This window comes from Triturus cristatus, chromosome 5_1 (assembly GCF_964204655.1).
Source record: "Triturus cristatus chromosome 5_1, aTriCri1.1, whole genome shotgun sequence".
Classification (NCBI taxonomy): domain Eukaryota; kingdom Metazoa; phylum Chordata; class Amphibia; order Caudata; family Salamandridae; genus Triturus; species Triturus cristatus.
In genome coordinates, this window is record NC_140587.1 from 68,732,166 (window position 1) to 68,749,418 (window position 17,253).

At 48.4% G+C, this 17,253-nt stretch overlaps 1 protein-coding gene across 2 annotated transcripts in view; it reads right to left on the reverse strand.

The window, feature by feature from the left end:
* The window catches only part of LOC146830200 (uncharacterized), a 241,268-nt gene that overhangs the window by 91,792 nt on the left and 132,223 nt on the right, over nucleotides 1-17,253 (reverse strand). For both annotated transcript variants that reach the window (XM_085604030.1, XM_085604029.1), the window contains one exon: nucleotides 3,182-3,373. In XM_085604030.1, the coding sequence (XP_085460156.1) occupies nucleotides 3,183-3,373 (191 nt within the window). In that variant the 3' untranslated portion in view covers nucleotide 3,182. The remainder of the gene's footprint in view (nucleotides 1-3,181; nucleotides 3,374-17,253) is intronic.

The window sequence follows — 17,253 nt, forward strand, 5'->3', positions numbered from 1 at the left end:
TCCCCCCATAACGAGCAGAGCTTCCCTCACCTTAGAGTCCGGCTCCGAGTGGAAGAGCTGCAGCAGGTGAGCCCCTCCCACATGTGCTCCCCTAACATTGCATGATCCATGTCTCCCCTCCCCTCCCCGTCCCCGTCCCCTCAGTGAGCAGAGCTTCCCTCACCTTAGAGTCTGGCTCGGAGCAGGAGAGCTGCAGCAGGGGAGCCCCTCCCACAAGTGCTCCCCTAACATTGCATGATCCATGTCCCCCCCCCGTCCCCCCCCCCATAACGAGCAGAGCTTCCCTCACCTTAGAGTCCGGCTCCGAGTGGAAGAGCTGCAGCAGGTGAGCCCCTCCCACATGTGCTCCCCTAACATTGCATGATCCATGTCCCCCCTCCCCGTCCCCTCAGTGAGCAGAGCTTCCCTCACCTTAGAGTCCGGCTCCGAGTGGAAGAGCTGCAGCAGGGGAGCCCCTCCCACATGTGCTCCCCTAACATTGCATGATCCATGTCTCCCCTCCCCGTCCACCCCCCCTCAGTGAGCAGAGCTTCCCTCACCTTAGAGTCTGGCTCAGAGCAGGAGAGCTGCAGCAGGGGAGCCCCTCCCACAAGTGCTCCCCTAACATTGCATGATCCATGTCTCCCCCCCGTCCCCCCCCCCCATAACGAGCAGAGCTGCCCTCACCTTAGAGTCCGGCTCCGAGCAGGAGAGCTGCAGCAGGTGAGCCCCTCCCACATGTGCTCCCCTAACATTGCATGAACCATGCCCCCCCTCCCCCCCTCCCCGTCCCCGTCCCCTCAGTGAGCAGAGCTTCCCTCACCATAGAGTCCGGCTCCGAGTGGAAGAGCTGCAGCAGGGGAGCCCCTCCCACAAGTGCTCCCCTAACATTGCATGATCCATGTCCCCCCTCCCCGTCCCCGTCCCCTCAGTGAGCAGAGCTTCCCTCACCTTAGAGTCCGGCTCCGAGTGGAAGAGCTGCAGCAGGTGAGCCCCTCCCACATGTGCTCCCCTAACATTGCATGATCCATGTCCCCCCTCCCCGTCCACCCCCCCTCAGTGAGCAGAGCTTCCCTCACCTTGGAGTCCGGCTCCGAGCATGAGAGCTGCAGCAGGGGAGCCCCTCCATGCAGGATTACTACATGTGCTCCCCTAACATTGCATGATCCATGTCCCCCCTCCCCCTCCCCGTCCCCCCCATAACGAGCAGAGCTTCCCTCACCTTAGAGTCTGGCTCGGAGCAGGAGAGCTGCAGCAGGGGAACCCCTTCCACATGTGCTCTCCTAACATTGCATGATCCATGTCCCCCCTCCCTTCCCCCCCCCCCCCCCACAGTGAGCAGAGCTTCCCTCACCTTAGAGTCCGGCTCGGAGCAGGAGAGCTGCAGCAGGGGAGCCCCTCCCACATGTGCTCCCCTAACATTGCATGATCCATGTCCCCCCTTCCTGCCCCCCCCTCCCCGTCCCCCCCATAACGAGCAGAGCTTCCCTCACCTTAGAGTCCGGCTCCGAGCATGAGAGCTGCAGCAGGGGAACCCCTTCCACATGTGCTCTCCTAACATTGCATGATCCATGTCCCCCCTCCCTTCCCCCCCCCCACAGTGAGCAGAGCTTCCCTCACCTTAGAGTCTGGCTCGGAGCAGGAGAGCTGCAGCAGGGGAGCCCCTCCCACAAGTGCTCCCCTAACATTGCATGATCCATGTCCCCCCCCCCGTCCCCCCCCCATAATGAGCAGAGCTGCCCTCACCTTAGAGTCCGGCTCCGAGCATGAGAGCTGCGGCAGGGGAGCCCCTCCCACAAGTGCTCCCCTAACATTGCATGATCCATGTCCCCCCCCCCCGTCCCCCCCCCATAACGAGCAGAGCTGCCCTCACCTTAGAGTCCGGCTCCGAGCAGGAGAGCTGCGGCAGGGGAGCTCCTCCATGCAGGATTACCACATGTGCTCGCCTAACATTGCATGATCCATGTCCCCCCTTCCTGTCCCCCCCTTCCTGCCCCCCGTCCCCCCCCCCCCCCACAGTGAGCAGAGCTTCCCTCACCTTAGAGTCCGGCTCCGAGTGGAAGAGCTGCAGCAGGGGAGCCCTTCCCACAAGTGCTCGCCTAACATTGCATGATCCATGTCCCCCCTCCCCGTCCCCGTCCCCTCAGTGATCAGAGCTTCCCTCACCTTAGAGTCCGGCTCCGAGTGGAAGAGCTGCAGCAGGGGAGCCCCTCCCACATGTGCTCCCCTAACATTGCATGATCCATGTCCCCCCTCCCCGTCCCCGTCCCCTCAGTGAGCAGAGCTTCCCTCACCTTAGAGTCCGGCTCCGAGTGGAAGAGCTGCAGCAGGGGAGCCCCTCCCACAAGTGCTCGCCTAACATTGCATGATCCATGTCCCCCCTCCCCGTCCCCGTCCCCTCAGTGAGCAGAGCTTCCCTCACCTTAGAGTCCGGCTCCGAGCAGGAGAGCTGCAGCAGGGGAGCCCCTCCCACATGTGCTCCCCTAACATTGCATGATCCATGCCCCCCCTCCCCGTCCCCCCATAACGAGCAGAGCTTCCCTCACCTTAGAGTCCGGCTCCGAGTGGAAGAGCTGCAGCAGGGGAGCCCCTCCCACATGTGCTCCCCTAACATTGCATGATCCATGTCTCCCCTCCCCGTCCACCCCCCCTCAGTGAACGGAGCTTCCCTCACCTTAGAGTCCGGCTCCGAGCAGGAGTGCAGGTACCATGGGCAGCCCCTCAATGCAGGATTACCACACGTGCTCCCCTAACACTGCATGATTCATGTGCCCCCCTCCCAGAGTGAACAGAGCTTCCCTCACCTTAGAGTCCGGCTCCGAGCATGAGAGCTGCTGCCAGGGGAGCCCCTCCATGCAGGATTACTACATGTGCTCCCCTAACATTGCATGATCCATGTCCCCCCATAACGAGCAGAGCTTCCCTCACCTTAGAGTCCGGCTCCGAGCATGAGAGCTGCTGCCAGGGGGAGCCCCTCCCACAAGTGCTCCCCTAACATTGCATGATCCATATCCCCCCCCCCCCCCCGTCCCCCCCCCCCCCCATAACGAGCAGAGCTTCCCTCACCTTAGAGTCTGGCTCTGAGCAGGAGAGCTGCAGCAGGGGAGCCCCTCCATGCAGGATTACCACATGTGCTCCCCTAACATTGCATGATCCATGTCCCCCCTCCCCGTCCCCCCATAACGAGCAGAGCTTCCCTCACCTTAGAGTCCGGCTCCGAGCATGAGAGCTGCTGCCAGGGGGAGCAGCAGGGTGCTGCTGATTCTCACGGGGTTGGCGCCATTGCACAAGTCGGTGCTGCAGCAGTGAACATGAGTGTAATATTCTCCATTCTCTCCTTCTCCTCCTCTGCACAGGGCTGAGCAGCCCCTGTATGTGTTGAGCTCTGACAAATCTAAAGGAAAAACATGCAGGCATTTTAAAGGATACATACATCCACAAAGGTCCTGGCACAACTGGGTATGGTTGTATCACTTAGACCTGCTCCACAGACTTGAACAATGTTCCTTTCCACCTCCCAAGAGCAGTCCCAGCGAAGCATCTGCCAGAGGGGTGCTGACCGTGGCAGAATGACTGACTAACCCTCCCTGCTCTTCTGGAACATTAAGGGCTAAAGTTCTGGATGTTTCACCCCTGAAGAGGGTTTGAGCCTACTCGGGCTCTCATCCAGAGAGGTTTTACCATTAAGTACAAGAAGCGCACACTTTCTTGTTCTTCGAGTTTGCACACTAATGTTTTCTGAGTTTAGTGAGATGATTAATTAAATTAGATCTGAAGGCGCAAATATCTGTATTTTAAATTCATTACCCTAGTGTAAGTTTGAAGCTTGATCAATAAACAATGATCTGTGTATGATACTGCTATTATCGTCTAGTGCAGTTCATTCCTGGCTGTACTAACTCTTCTAGTGACTTGGGCAGTGGGGTTAAGATCTAATGAAGAGATGGACGTGTGTCCTTTACTTCGGAAATGTTGAATGCACAGATGGGGTCCTGCTCAAGCTCTTATCTAAAATGGGTTTACCTTTAAGTAAAGGAGGGCACAGAGAATGAGTCCAACGTTAGTGAGTTGGAACAAGTACTTGAGGAAGAGAGTTTAATTTGGGATACTATGGGGCAGATTTATGTTTCCTGGCGCATCCCTGCAAATCAGCAGGGATGCGCCAGGAAAGATGTGTCACGCAAGTTTACCCTTGCGCCACCACAGATGCGCCGCATTTACAATGCAGCGCATCGTGGCGCAAGGATAAACAGATGCGTGACGTATCTGATGGCGTAAGGGCGGCGCATTGCTGGAGTCGTGTCGCAAGCACAACGCAACTCCAGCAATGTTTAGGGGCTGCCCATACCCAACATGCTGCGTCATGCCTTGCGCCTGCTTCAAGCAGGCGCAAGGGGGCAGATTTATGTTTCCTGACGCATCCCTGCAAATCAGCAGGGATGCGCCAGGAAAGATGTGTCACGCAAGTTTACCCTTGCGCCACCACAGATGCGCCGCATTTACAATGCAGCGCATCGTGGCGCAAGGATAAACAGATGCGTGACGTATCTGATGGCGTAAGGGCGGCGCATTGCTGGAGTCGTGTCGCAAGCACGACGCAACTCCAGCAATGTTTAGGGGCTGCCCATACCCAACATGCTGCGTCATGCCTTACGCCTGCTTCAAGCAGGCGCAAGGTTTTGACGAAGCAGCATCGGAAAAGTGACTGAGTGAAATCTTGTAGATTTCACTGTCACTTTTCCAAGGCTTTTTCCGATGGAACGCCCACCCTGCATACATTAAACCTGACACAGGTTTAATGTAGCGCAGGGCTTTACAACGTGACGCATCTCCCTAGATGCGTCACGTTGTAAATAAGGCGCAACATGGCGCATGGTTTATGCCGCCGCTGCGTCACAAAAGTGATGCAACGGCGGCGTAAAAGTGGCGCAAGTCTAACATAAATCTGCCCCATATGTTTTTTTAATGGCCTTTAAAAGTTTGTTTCGGAATGATAGGAAACACCACGCATGTGTTCTGGGTCTCCTTGCTATCTCCACTTCACACACCACTATTTGTCAAACTCCCCTGACTTCACATCCACAAAAGAATCATTTTGAAAGAGTTATGCATCTGTCTCTGGTGCTGGTTACTTGACTAAACCTCTGTATATGCACAACTCCCCCCTTTTTCTCTTTATCCAGCTCTGCTCAGCAGCTCTTGGTTGCTCTTGAAGAGGAGGCTTTCCCCAGCTTTCCCCCAAGATAAGAGGAGCTGCAATTATCAAACATTTGATAAGGGCCCAAACAATGAGTGCCCCGACTTATGCTGTGATTTACTAGGGTGGTACTCCTGTCCTACTCCTGAAACTCCAGGAGTTCTCTTGAGTTACTCCGGGAAGGCTGTTTGCTGTCACCTACATTTGTAGCCCTCCTGTCTTACTCTTGACATCTAGGAAATGCATGTGAATCAGGGCCTCAGCTTTTTGCTTTACTATCTCAGGATAAAGTTCTTATGCATTTTGCGTATCCTGTGTAGCATGCCTAGTGGTAGCTGTTAGCCTTTAAAGAACTTTTGCCTGGTTTAAATAAATTGAACTAAAGGTCAAAACTTGTTTCACTTGGGAATCAGATGCATCTAACTGAGCTGCCATAATGTAAGGCTCCAGGTGCATTTATGAAATTCCAAGTATGTGTTCACTTTGAAGTTGGTGCCCAAAGCACTCTACAGAATGGAGATAGATTATGAATCATAATCTGTCTCCATTTTGTTTATGATAGATGTGTAAGTGATTTAGAAATTATCAAAGGCTCGTAGCCAGAAGTAATTTTTTCAGAGGGCATGGCCCCATCAATGACAACAATATAATAGTGAAACTTGAATGGATGGATTCAGGGTTCCCACTTTTCAATGTTTTTTTAAAATAAATGGTGATTTATGGTGAGGTTTTGAAAGACTGCACTACTCTTTTGACATGTTTAAATCCTACCTACATGAATATTTGGGTTTTGGAGAAAATAATGAACTGTGGAGCAGAGTGAACAAACAATCATGTTAAAAACCTGAAAGACTGTTTCGAGGGGGTGGATAAATATTTAACACTTCTCAACATGGCTGCTATGCTTTTAATGAAACAGTATCAGCACTTCTGAACAATAATAAAAATGTATGTTTTTATCCTTCCTACTACATGTCTGCTGTTTCTAATGGCTGCAAACACCAGGTGTTTCTCGTACTATAGGGGATGGAATACCGAGTTAGATTTGCAGTGGTACAAACTCTGAACCTGCAAATCATGGCAGAAATCAACGGCAAGTGCTTGACCTGCTGGGCCGTCTCAGTGCCCATGGGTCTGAACCGGCACTTTTCAGTCGTCAGATTTAAATTTCATGTACAGCACCAAAGCCTCTCCGCAGAGCTGCCATATATGCATTATACAATGCAAACACTTCTCAGTCAAGTGTTTAAGGGCCGCTTGTATCATGCACTTACCAGGTTGCAAACAACTCGATTCATAGAATCATGCCGTTTGCAACCAGTAAAATGCATTTTGGTAAGTATAAATTCCAATTTGCAATTCGGTCACATGTTATTTGGAATTGCGAGTACATGCCGACTTGGTATTACGGTGGGGCATGTTTAAAGCGTCCCTTCCTAATACCGAATCGCATCGGTATATAAGAATGTTTTGCGACCCAAATGCGGTTGGAAAACATTAGCATTGTACTACCTACTTCAAGCAGGTGGTAACCCATTCGCAAATGGAGATGGTAGCAAAAAAAGTTTTTTTCAGAGGAGCAGCGGTCCTACGGACCACTGCCTGCTCTTAAAAAAATTAAAAGTAAACGTTTTTAAATGCAACCTGTTTTCCTTTAAGAAAACGATCTGCATTTAAAAAAAAGAAAAAATATTGTTTTATTTAAAAGCAATCAGGACACCAGCAGTCCACCATCCCCATGATATTAGAGATTCCTTATGGCTCACGAATTGCGACCTACTACATTAATACTCATGAGGGAGGCCGATTTGCGACCCACTAGGATTCGCTAAATGAAACTAATTGAGTTTTGTGTATTAGGAATAGCGACTAATTGAGATTTGCAGAAAATCGCAATTAGCTAATCGCTATTTACAGTGATGATAAATGTGGCCCTATATAGTTACTGGACAATTCTATAAGTCTATTATAATTTTTGAAAATAGGATCCACAAATCTCAGCACGTTTTCCACACATTAATTGGGCAATGCATCACTTTTCAGTAGGACTGGAATGTACCAGTGCTTCTCTGCATAGCAGGTAGGCCTTTTTGCATTTAATAAGAAAAAGCAACACTTCTCAAGTGGCACCTATGCTTTTCATGGAGAGTAACTCTTCTCAGTAGAATGAACATGTTTTTTGTGGCAAGTACTAAGATTTATTATCAGGGTTAACATCCTTTTTGAATAGTGCCCAATTTCTTAGAAGAGCGATTTGTCGTAGAGAGGATCAATACTTCATCAGGGCTGACATACATTGATTGGACAATACAAGCACTTCTCAAGATTTAGAGTTTGCCTCAGCAGTGTGGAAGTACCCTCTCTGCCAAACTGAAAGTCCACCTGCCTGATAGGAGGATCTTACGTATGTCATTGATGGTGACTACTCTGTCTCTATCGTTGACAGAGCCCTATAACAGCCCGATGGATTAAGGGTAGTCAAAGATTTGGCCATTTGACCACACACCTGATTTGAATAGATGGTCAAACAGTTTTTACTCTCCCTTATTACCATGAAACATGTGGTGGTAAGGGACAGCAGAAATGTGTAAAAGACCCGCACACCATGGGCGGAATGTGTTCTCAAATGGCTTTGATTCACCATAAGTTAAGACTGAGTGGTTGTTTGCATACTCTGATACACTCTGTGTGTAACTTAAGTTGAAAACACTGACTGCACACTATGGATGGGTGAGCCGAGTGTGCACTCGTATATCACAAGCTATCACATTTAAAGCATGTGAGTTTCACTCATTCAGGCCTAAAAGCAGCTGTGGGAGAGCTATATGCAGTTGTGTAATATGTGCCTCCATGGTTTGCTACTCAGAAGAAAAAATGCTCTTTGGTACTGTGTCTGACCTCATTGGATTGGAAAGAAGTGTGTTTTTCATCTTAGAACAACACATTCCTGGCCTGCATTTAAATCTCACTCTAGCCTTGCTGCTCCCATGCATTTCAGAGGTGCATACATTACTCTTAAGCATTATCATTATAATATGTTTAAGTTCCCACCTCACCCTCATTCTGACATGTAATTACAAACTGCCTCTTTACAAATACTTTTATTGATCTTCAAGAAGGGAAACAGCACCTCTTTTGAAATGTTTATCTAGAAACCAGAGCAAGTCCTCCACTGCAGCCTAAAGGTACAACCACCAGCCGGCCAAGCCTGGTGTCAGAGTCTTCTGGGAGGACGGAAAACAAACTAAGGGCTGTCCTTGCCCAACCAGGTCCAGCCCCAGTGGGTATAGCCTTGTGCTCTTCTCTGGAGTTAAGGCACTGACAGCAATATTGTTTTGGCAGTGGAATTAACATAAATTTTAATTATGAATCTGTAAAAATGTGTATAAGTGAATGGTTATTTAGACATTTTTATCTTGATCTTTACTACTTACAAATAGATTACAAAAATCATTGGCAAACACAATAGATCTAGGTTTAATTAGCTAACACGTGAAAACATAATTCCTTCATTCTCTTTTTTTGTGTTAGCATATTAATGCCACTCCTACCAGCTCTGGGTGTAGTGGTGGAGGAAATGATGGTAGTGGTGGAGGTAATAATGAAGTTGATGTGATATAGGTATTGTTGGCAGTGGTGGTGGTCATTGAAATGGTTATTGAGGTGACAATAGTGATGATGTAATGATGACAGGAAAGGTAGTAGTGATGATGCTGGTGTTTTTTTTAATTGGGGTGGTGGTCGTAATGGTAGTCATAGTTGTGGTGATGTAAGGATTGGGATAGTTGTGGTAGTTGTGGTGACTGTGGTGTTATTGGTTATGCTGGTGGTAATTGCATTGACAATCACGGTGCTCTTTGGCTGAGTTTATGTTCTCCTTCATTAATTTGTTTTTGCCCACAGTGATGCCCAAGGAATTTATGGAGTTAGTGTGAGAGAACAGTTTAGATCATCCAAATTCTTAAACCGTTGATGCATTGGTAGATTTTTTTGGGGGGGGAAGAAGAGTAGTAGTTATTAGGTCTCGCCTGATCCAGCGCATGCGCTGGTCTGGCGAGACTTATTGAGAGGGCTCCAAAAAGTGCTACCAGGCCAGCCTAGAGCTACAGTGCATGTGCGCGGGCGCGCGCGCCGCTTTTACCGCGATTACTTTCACTTTCGCGGCCGCAGGGCCGCTTTGATGTTTGATCGTGATCACTTTCGCTTGGTATAGCTAATAGGTCTCGCTTTTGGGACCTTATAAGTATTTAGTTATGCAACTGTTGCATGGCTAAACACTTATAAGGTCCCAAAGGCGAGATCTATTGGCTATGCCAATGCTTGTTTACATTACACCTATGCTACAGTGCTGGAAATATGTTACTCTGTTCTAAAACACCTGCATTGTGTTTTTTGTATAACTATATTACAAATTGGCAATTTAAAGGGGCCCTCCAATGGAAAGAAAAATAAAATAAATATTTTAACAAGTCGAGCATTGCTTTCAATCTCCTACAATAGACATTCTAGAATGTTCCTTTGTAAATTAATTCAGCTTGGGTTTTAAAATGATTGTAGCATGGTTCACATGATGGCCCTTTAGTAAATTAATTTAAAAAAATACACGCATATTTGCATTATGTTTTGTTAAATAATGAAATCGCTATTGTTTTTAAATGAAAGGTGTTTGTATTTACATTCTCTTTCTCAAAAATATGGTGCTAGAACTTCGGCTTCTGTGATAGAATTACAAGTGGGAATGGCATTTCTAAATGGCGCAGTTGTGATCGAAAACATATCTTTCCTCCGTGGGATAAGCCTGTCAAAATCACTGGGAATTTAACTACATGTTATTTAACTTCCTGTTTTTATTGCAATTTTTTATAAATGTTTCAAAGACAAATATTTGAAGGTTAATGCAGTCATCTGAGCCGAAAGATTTTGGAGAAATTCAGGAAGCCTTTTCACTTCCTCTTGGGCATTGGGTATCATGACATGTGTCATTGCCCAGGAAGTGGAGTTGTTTGGTCTTTGATCACTTTGAAACTTTTGGGGTGATTCTTGGAGGCATCCAGAAGTCATTTAATGGAGAAGGCGATGTCTTGCTTTTTTTGTGAAAAAGCATGTTAGCCAAAGGCCACCTTTCAGGTTTGCCCGCCACTCCTCTCCACCACCCAAGAAGTCCTCCTGCCTCAGCTCCCTTGTTTGAAAGGAGCAAAAAGTGAAGTTATGCCCGACAGTGAGTTTCTAACATTCATGCCTCTCCCGTGCCGGCTGCCCGAGCCCTCCCTGCCGGAGCAGTGCACACATAGAGCAAAATACCCTTAGTAACATGGTCTGAGGTACATCTTTGTGTTTTTTAAAAAGGGTCTGTTGACAAGAGTTTAATTTCCAGCTGCGTGCTGCATTCACAGCTGTATCTTTGTTTACTCCAATGGTCTAACGAGTCTGTGAAATGATGTAGCTATACCCAGCTGGGTTTCAGTTTATTGCGGACACTTACAGCCAGGTCACAACTAGCAAAAAAGCATGTGCAATGCAATTGGTGTCTCATTACTAAAAGTGTGAGCTATTGGGGTTGCATTGTTATTTGCAACACCAATAGCTCAACATTCAGTAATGCGAGACCTATTGCATTGCAAATGCTTGTTTTTTGCTGGGGTTCGACTTTAAGTGGTTGCAGTTTAACTATGTTTATATGTTGATTAGTGTGTAATTCAGATATAGGATGGCAATGGGTGATTTAATTGTGTAGTAGAGTTGGGTGTCATCTGCATATAGGTGATCTTTGACACCTGTTAAGTTCAGAATAACTGTGAGGGGTTTCATGACGAGATTGAAAAGGGCTGGGGAGAGAATTGATCCTTATGGTACACCATGGGGACCTTGTGTAGGTTTCGAGAGACAGTTGTTGCATTTTATTTGTTGTGAGCGGTATTGCAGGTAGGATGTGAACCATCTCAAGAACGTGCCATTAATACGAGTGTGGTTCTTGAGTGTCTCTAGTAAGTTTGGGTGATTTACTGTATCAAAAGCCATAGAGAAGTTCAGTAGGATTAGGAGGCAGACGTCACCTTCATCTAAGGTTCTGTGAATGTCATCAGAAATATTGAGCATGACAGTTCTGTGCTACTGCCTTTCCTCAATCCTGATGGTGTCATGGAGGTTGAATTTGTCTATATGTGGGTTGAGTTTAGTAGGATGCACTTGTCCATTGTTTTGGCTAGGAATGTGAGGTTGGTGGAAGGTCTGAGGTTACTGAGGTTATTGGGGTCCACCCCTGGTTTTTTGAGTATGGGTCTGACTTGGCCTTATTAGAAGGAAGTCAGGTACACACCCTGAGGAGAGAGAGGCGTTGATGATTTTTGTCCTAAAAGGGGAGTTGATATGGTTGAGGTTCTGTGCTAGTGAGGATAGGAGAGGATCAGAAGTGTGGGCTGTGGGCTTCAAGTTTGCAATTATATTGAAGACTTCTCTTTCTGTCATTGGCTTGAAGTCAGGCCAGTTAGCTTTGTTTCCAGTTGAAGGAGATCATTGTTGACTTTGGTTTTCTTGGCATTTCGTTAATTAATTACAGTGAGAGGGAGCTTCCATGGTGGGCTGTGATTCATTTTAGCAGGTGTGTAGGGATGTCAGACTTGTGACTTGGATTAGGGTCGCTAAATTTCTGCAACTTTATCAGTGGAGAAGTTAGAAATTTCTTCACAGTGTTTGTTGTTGGCTCTTGTTTTGTGTGGGGAGGTAAGTGTAGTTTGTTGTTTAATTATGTTGAAGAGCTCCCTGGGTCTGTTCTGTGCGTGGTCAAGTTGGTTGCGAAATAAAGTGGCTTTTTCTATAAAGATGTGTTCCTTATAGGAGTGAGAGGTGTGCCAGCAAGGGATTCTGTCTCCATATTCTTTCAGACTGTCTTAGTTATCTGCTCTCATTGCTAAAATCTGAGTTGAGCCAGGATTTAGATTTTTCTCGTTCATTTAAGTTTGAGGGCTGCCACTCAGTCAAGAACATCAGTCTACATAGTGGTTATCAACTGTGTGAGGGAGAGTATAGTTGGGCACTGATACCAAATTACAATTTCATTATTGGGATTTGTTTGATGTTCCTTGCCCAGTGCATAGGTTTGTTGGATTGGGCTGGGTAGGATATGGGGTGTGTCTTAAGATTGTACAGTATGAGATGTTGGTCTTACCAGTCAATGGTTACGTCGGATCGAAGGGCGATTATCGCATCTATAATGAAGCCTTTATTATGTGTCTGTTTGTTTCAGAGTTGTTTAAAGTCATTTATTTCAAGAAAGTATGTTAGATCAGGGACTATAGAGTCTTCTGTGATTTCCATTGACTGTTGAAGTCACCAAAAACATGTCCTTAATGTTAGTTAAGGAGAACTGTGTTATTAGATCAGTTAGTTCTTCTGAGAAGAACGTGTGATCAACAAGAGGGTGGTAGATGGTGTGGAGCATGAGAGGAGAGGTATTCTAAGATCGAGTACTTTAAGGTCTTTAGGGAGATAAGCTGGGTTACCTCTTTGTGGATGATTGCTAGCCCACCACCTATTCGGCTTGGTCTGTCCTGTCTAATGATGGTGTAGCCAGGTGATGTGAGCAAGTCTAGCATAGGGGTTGAGTGTTCCTAAAGCCAGGTCTCGGTGAGGAATGCAATATATACTCCGTTAGCAAGTATAGTTTTAGCGATTTCTGTAGTGTGTTTAACTACTGATGTGCAGTTGAGCAGCATGCATTTTAGGAGGCTAGAACTATTGTTTGTGGTATGCAGTGTCTAAATGGTGATGTATTGAGCAGGTGGTCTAGGTAAGGTGATTGTTCGAGGGATTTATTGTTGTAGTAATTGTGATATAAGATTCGCTGAGTGCACCTGCTTGCAGAGAGGATATTCGGTTTTGACCTTGGTGGGGTCTGTGGAAAGAACAACTCAATTGAATGGAGGCCTAATGGGTGTGATGGCTGACAGTTGGAGAACCTTTATGGGGAGACCGTTTATCTATACTATACTAGGAGTGAGATAGAGGGTTAACTTGGCCTGGATCGAGAGGTCCTTTTTTGCGTGCAACATGTCTGACTCTTCAGCTAGAGAATCAAGTTTATTTTCCATTCAGTTCAGGAGCTGGGTGCGCATGTCAGGAAGGCTTCCTGCTCTGAAAGTGGGTGGATAAGCAGTGGTCTCACGTTTATAGAAGGCGAGTGAGCTTCACTATAGGGGAGGAAAGTGTTTTGGGTGGGAAGTAGAGGCTTAGTGAGAACTGTGTAGGGTCTACGTAAGGAGAAAGGATTATGTTCGTAGGAGGCTCAGTGTTGGACGGTCTTGAGTTGGGGCTGGCGCTGTCAAGCCTAGAGTGTGCATCCGGGGGTTTTGTTTCCATGTGGTCATTGGTTAAAGTGGGTGCATTGGAAGCCATTCTAGTGATTACTTGGCGAAGGTGTGTGTCAAGGGGATCAGCAAAGCTGCTTAGTGTGTCAGGGGGTGCAGCAAAGGTGGCTAGTGAGGTAGTGCAGTCATGGAAGCAAATCGGTTCTGGATTGATGGTAAGGTGTAGGGGAGAGAGGGGTGTTTGGGGCACATGACCATGTTGTGTTAATGAAGCAAGACGTGACGGGAAGTGTCAGTCAAAGATGGTGAGGTGATGGTCTGTCACTTAAATAAGTATTTTCCCTGTCCTTAAAATAGAAATGAAGAGTTCCGCTCAAAAGCTTAGTGAGTGGGTATGGTAAGTATAGTTCCATAGGGAATTTTAATTGTTTAAGTACTTTGCAGGTGGAGAAGGAAGATGTTTCTGTACGTAGCAGGGAGATTTGAGTAGAAGACAGTCAGTTTTGTTGATGCTGTTGTTCATTCTGTAGTAGATATTGGCTATTCATTTTTCCGGAGGTTGTTTAGGTATGCAGTGTTTAATTATCTTTTTTGCATTATTAGAGAGATTTTTAGGATAGTTGATGCTCCATGAGTTAGGGCCGTATCACTTCAGTGCAATGTCATGGGGTTTAGGGTAGGTGGTAAATCATTGAGGTTGTTCTATGCAGTAAGGTCTTTGTCGAGAAGGGTTGTTGCCTACAGTGTAATACATGCAGATAACCAGGGGTTAACGGGCAGTGATACCTGCTGAAGGTGAGATTCTGTTCAGTGAGTGGAGAAGATTGTCAGAAATATTGAGTTTAATTCTGACCTGGGGAAACAGAGCAGCTGTCCTATGTGAACCCTATAGTTGTTTTGTAAGGTGGGCCTACTTGACTATGCTGGAGTCCTTTCGGGCTATTGATTCAAGGGAAGGTGTTTTACTCCATGTTTTGGAAGTCCTGAGAACTAAATACCTATCCTTGTGTCTTCCCTGTTTCTGTCGAGTGATTCTTCTTTTCTCCCTTTCATTGGCCGCCAAAAATGTTTTTGAGTAGGAATGTTTCCGACTCCCACACTTCCCTACGGTAGGAAAGCATCATTAAGGGAGGGGGCGGAGAGGCTTTTCTGAGCTGTAGAGACGGTTCTCACCAACTGGCCCTCAAGTTGTCAGTTGCAGCACTGAGAGGGGAAGAACATTATTAGAACAGGTGGGTACTATATATGCGCAAGATTGATACACTGCTTTCAGGGGGGCTTATGATTTACTATAGCGCAGTTTTGCTCCTTCATGTACGGTGTGCTTCCCTTCCTTCCTGCTCCAGGGAGAACACTTAATCAATGGTTGCACAGATAAAAGGCCTGCAAGTGCTATAAACCCCATGGGCCAACTGCGTAAGCTCCATGTACCCTGGTCAGGTCCCAAGGTACATATGCAGTGTTAAGTAGAGAGGGAGATTGGGGAGGAGTGCAGCACCTAGCAACAGAGAACAGGGCATTGTGAAGACACGGCTATTGGAGTGGTAAAATGAGCGGCAGCAATGCAAGCAATCAGTGGCACTGTGAGGACCAGGTGATGATCACCAGCGGGCAACAGGACCAGGGTCAGGAAATCAGTGTCTGGACCCCCACAGCCTGTCCAGCCAAGTTGGTGGACTCTTCCTTTCACAGACGATTGTGGCCAAATCACAGGCGGGCGACGGGGGACGCCGGTAGAGGCACAGCAACGGTGGTTGAGTAGAGATAATGGTCAAGAACCAGAACCAAGACAGCGTTCTAGTGCGGAAAGTTTTGAAAGTCCTTTTAGCAGTGCATGGATGCAGAAAAAGATACACCAGAGAATAGGAAATCCCTTCTCCCCCTCAAGCATATTCCTTAGTTAACTGCGGGTCAGCACAAGGACTCAGGCGGGCTATGGGAGCCGAGGGTGTATAGCGAGGCAGTAGCAGATGAAAAATCCCATCTGGATTACCAACCATGTGGGCCACAGGAGAAAAGAATAGCAGTCTGGCAGCTGACTTGGGTATAAAGGAGCTCACTTTTAGTAAAGTCGGGGTCAGGGCGACGTTAGGAACAGGGTTGGATGCATTCTCTTCTTTCAGGATGGTAGGACCTTTAAATTAATCAATCAATCAATTAATCATACCACTTGTATAGCGCGCTACTCACCCGGAAGGGTCTCAAGGCGCTTGGGGGAAGGGGTCCGCTACTGCTCGAACAGCCAGGTCTTGAGTTGCCTCCTGAAGGCGAGATGGTCCTGGGTCAGCCGAAGGTGGATGGGGAGGGAGTTCAATGTCTTGGCCGCCAGGTAGAAGAAGGATCTGCCTCCGGCGGTGGCTCTTCGGATGCGTGGTACGGCGGCGAGGGCGAGGCTAGTAGACCGTAGCTGGCGGGTGGGCGTGTAGAAGGTCAGGCGGTCGTTGAGGTACTTGGGGCCCAGGTCGTGGAGAGACTTGTGTGCGTGGGTGAGGAGCCTGAACGTGATCCTCTTGTTGACGGGGGGCCAGTGCAGGTCCCTCAGGTGGCCGGAGATGTGGCTGCGTCGGGGGATGTCCAGGATGAGTCGGGCGGAGGCGTTCTGGATGCGTTGGAATCTTTTCTGTAGCTTGGCTGTGGTTCCGGCGTAGAGGGTGTTTCCGTAGTCCAGTCGGCTGGTGACGAGGGCCTGGGTGACCGTCTTCCTGGTTTCGGTCGGGATCCATCGGAAGATCTTGCGAAGCATGCGAAGGGTGTGAAAGCATGATGAGGAGATGGCGTTGACTTGTCTGGTCCTCGAGAGGGAGGAGTCCAGGATGAAGCCCAGGTTGCGTGCGTGGTCTGTTGGCTTGGGGGCGGTGCCCAGGGCTGGGGGCCACCAGGAGTCATCCCAGGCGGAGGGTGATGGTCCCAGGATGAGGACTTCCGTCTTGTCTGAGTTCAGTTTCAGGTGGCTGCTCTTCATCCACTCGGCGACGTCTTTCATCCCTTCGTGTAGGCTGGTTCTGGCGGTGTCGGGGTCTCTGGTGAGGGAGAGGATCAGCTGGGTGTCGTCGGCGTAGGAGATGATGTTGAGGTTGTGTTGGCGTGCGATGGCAGCAAGAAGTCTCATGTAGACGTTGAAGGTGGGGCTGAGTGATGAGGAACGAGATGATCCACTCCAGTGCCTTCTCTTGGATGCCGGTGTTGCTGAGGCGTTGGACTAGGGTGCGGTGGCAGACAGTGTTGAACGCTGCGGAGAGGTCCAGGAGGATGAGTGCCGCTGTTTCCCCGTTGTCGAGCAGGGCTCGGATGTCGTCGGTGGCTGCGATGAGGGCGGTCTCGGTGCTGTGGTTGGCTCTGAAACCGGACTGCGAGGGGTCGAGGGATCCGTTCGTCTCAAGGAAGGCGGCAAGCTGTCTGTTGGCGATCTTCTCGATGACTTTGGCAGGAAAAGGGAGGAGCGAGATGGGTCGGAAGTTCTTGAGGTCGGTGGGGTCCGCTGTTGGTTTCTTCAGTAGGGCACTGAGCTCAGCATGCTTCCAGCTCTCCGGGAAGGTGGCAGTGTTGAAGGAGGTGTTGATGACGTCCCGGAATTGGGGTGCGATGGTGGAGTCGGCCTTGTTGAAGACGTGGTGGGGGCAGGGGTCGGTTGGAGATCCGGAGTGGATGGTGTTCATCGTGCGAGCTGTGTCTTCGGTGGTCACCGTGGTCCAGGTGCGGAGGGTGGCGGTGGGGTGCGTTGGTTCGACGGTTGGGTGCGTGGATGGTGTGCCGAAACTGTTGTGGATGTCGGCA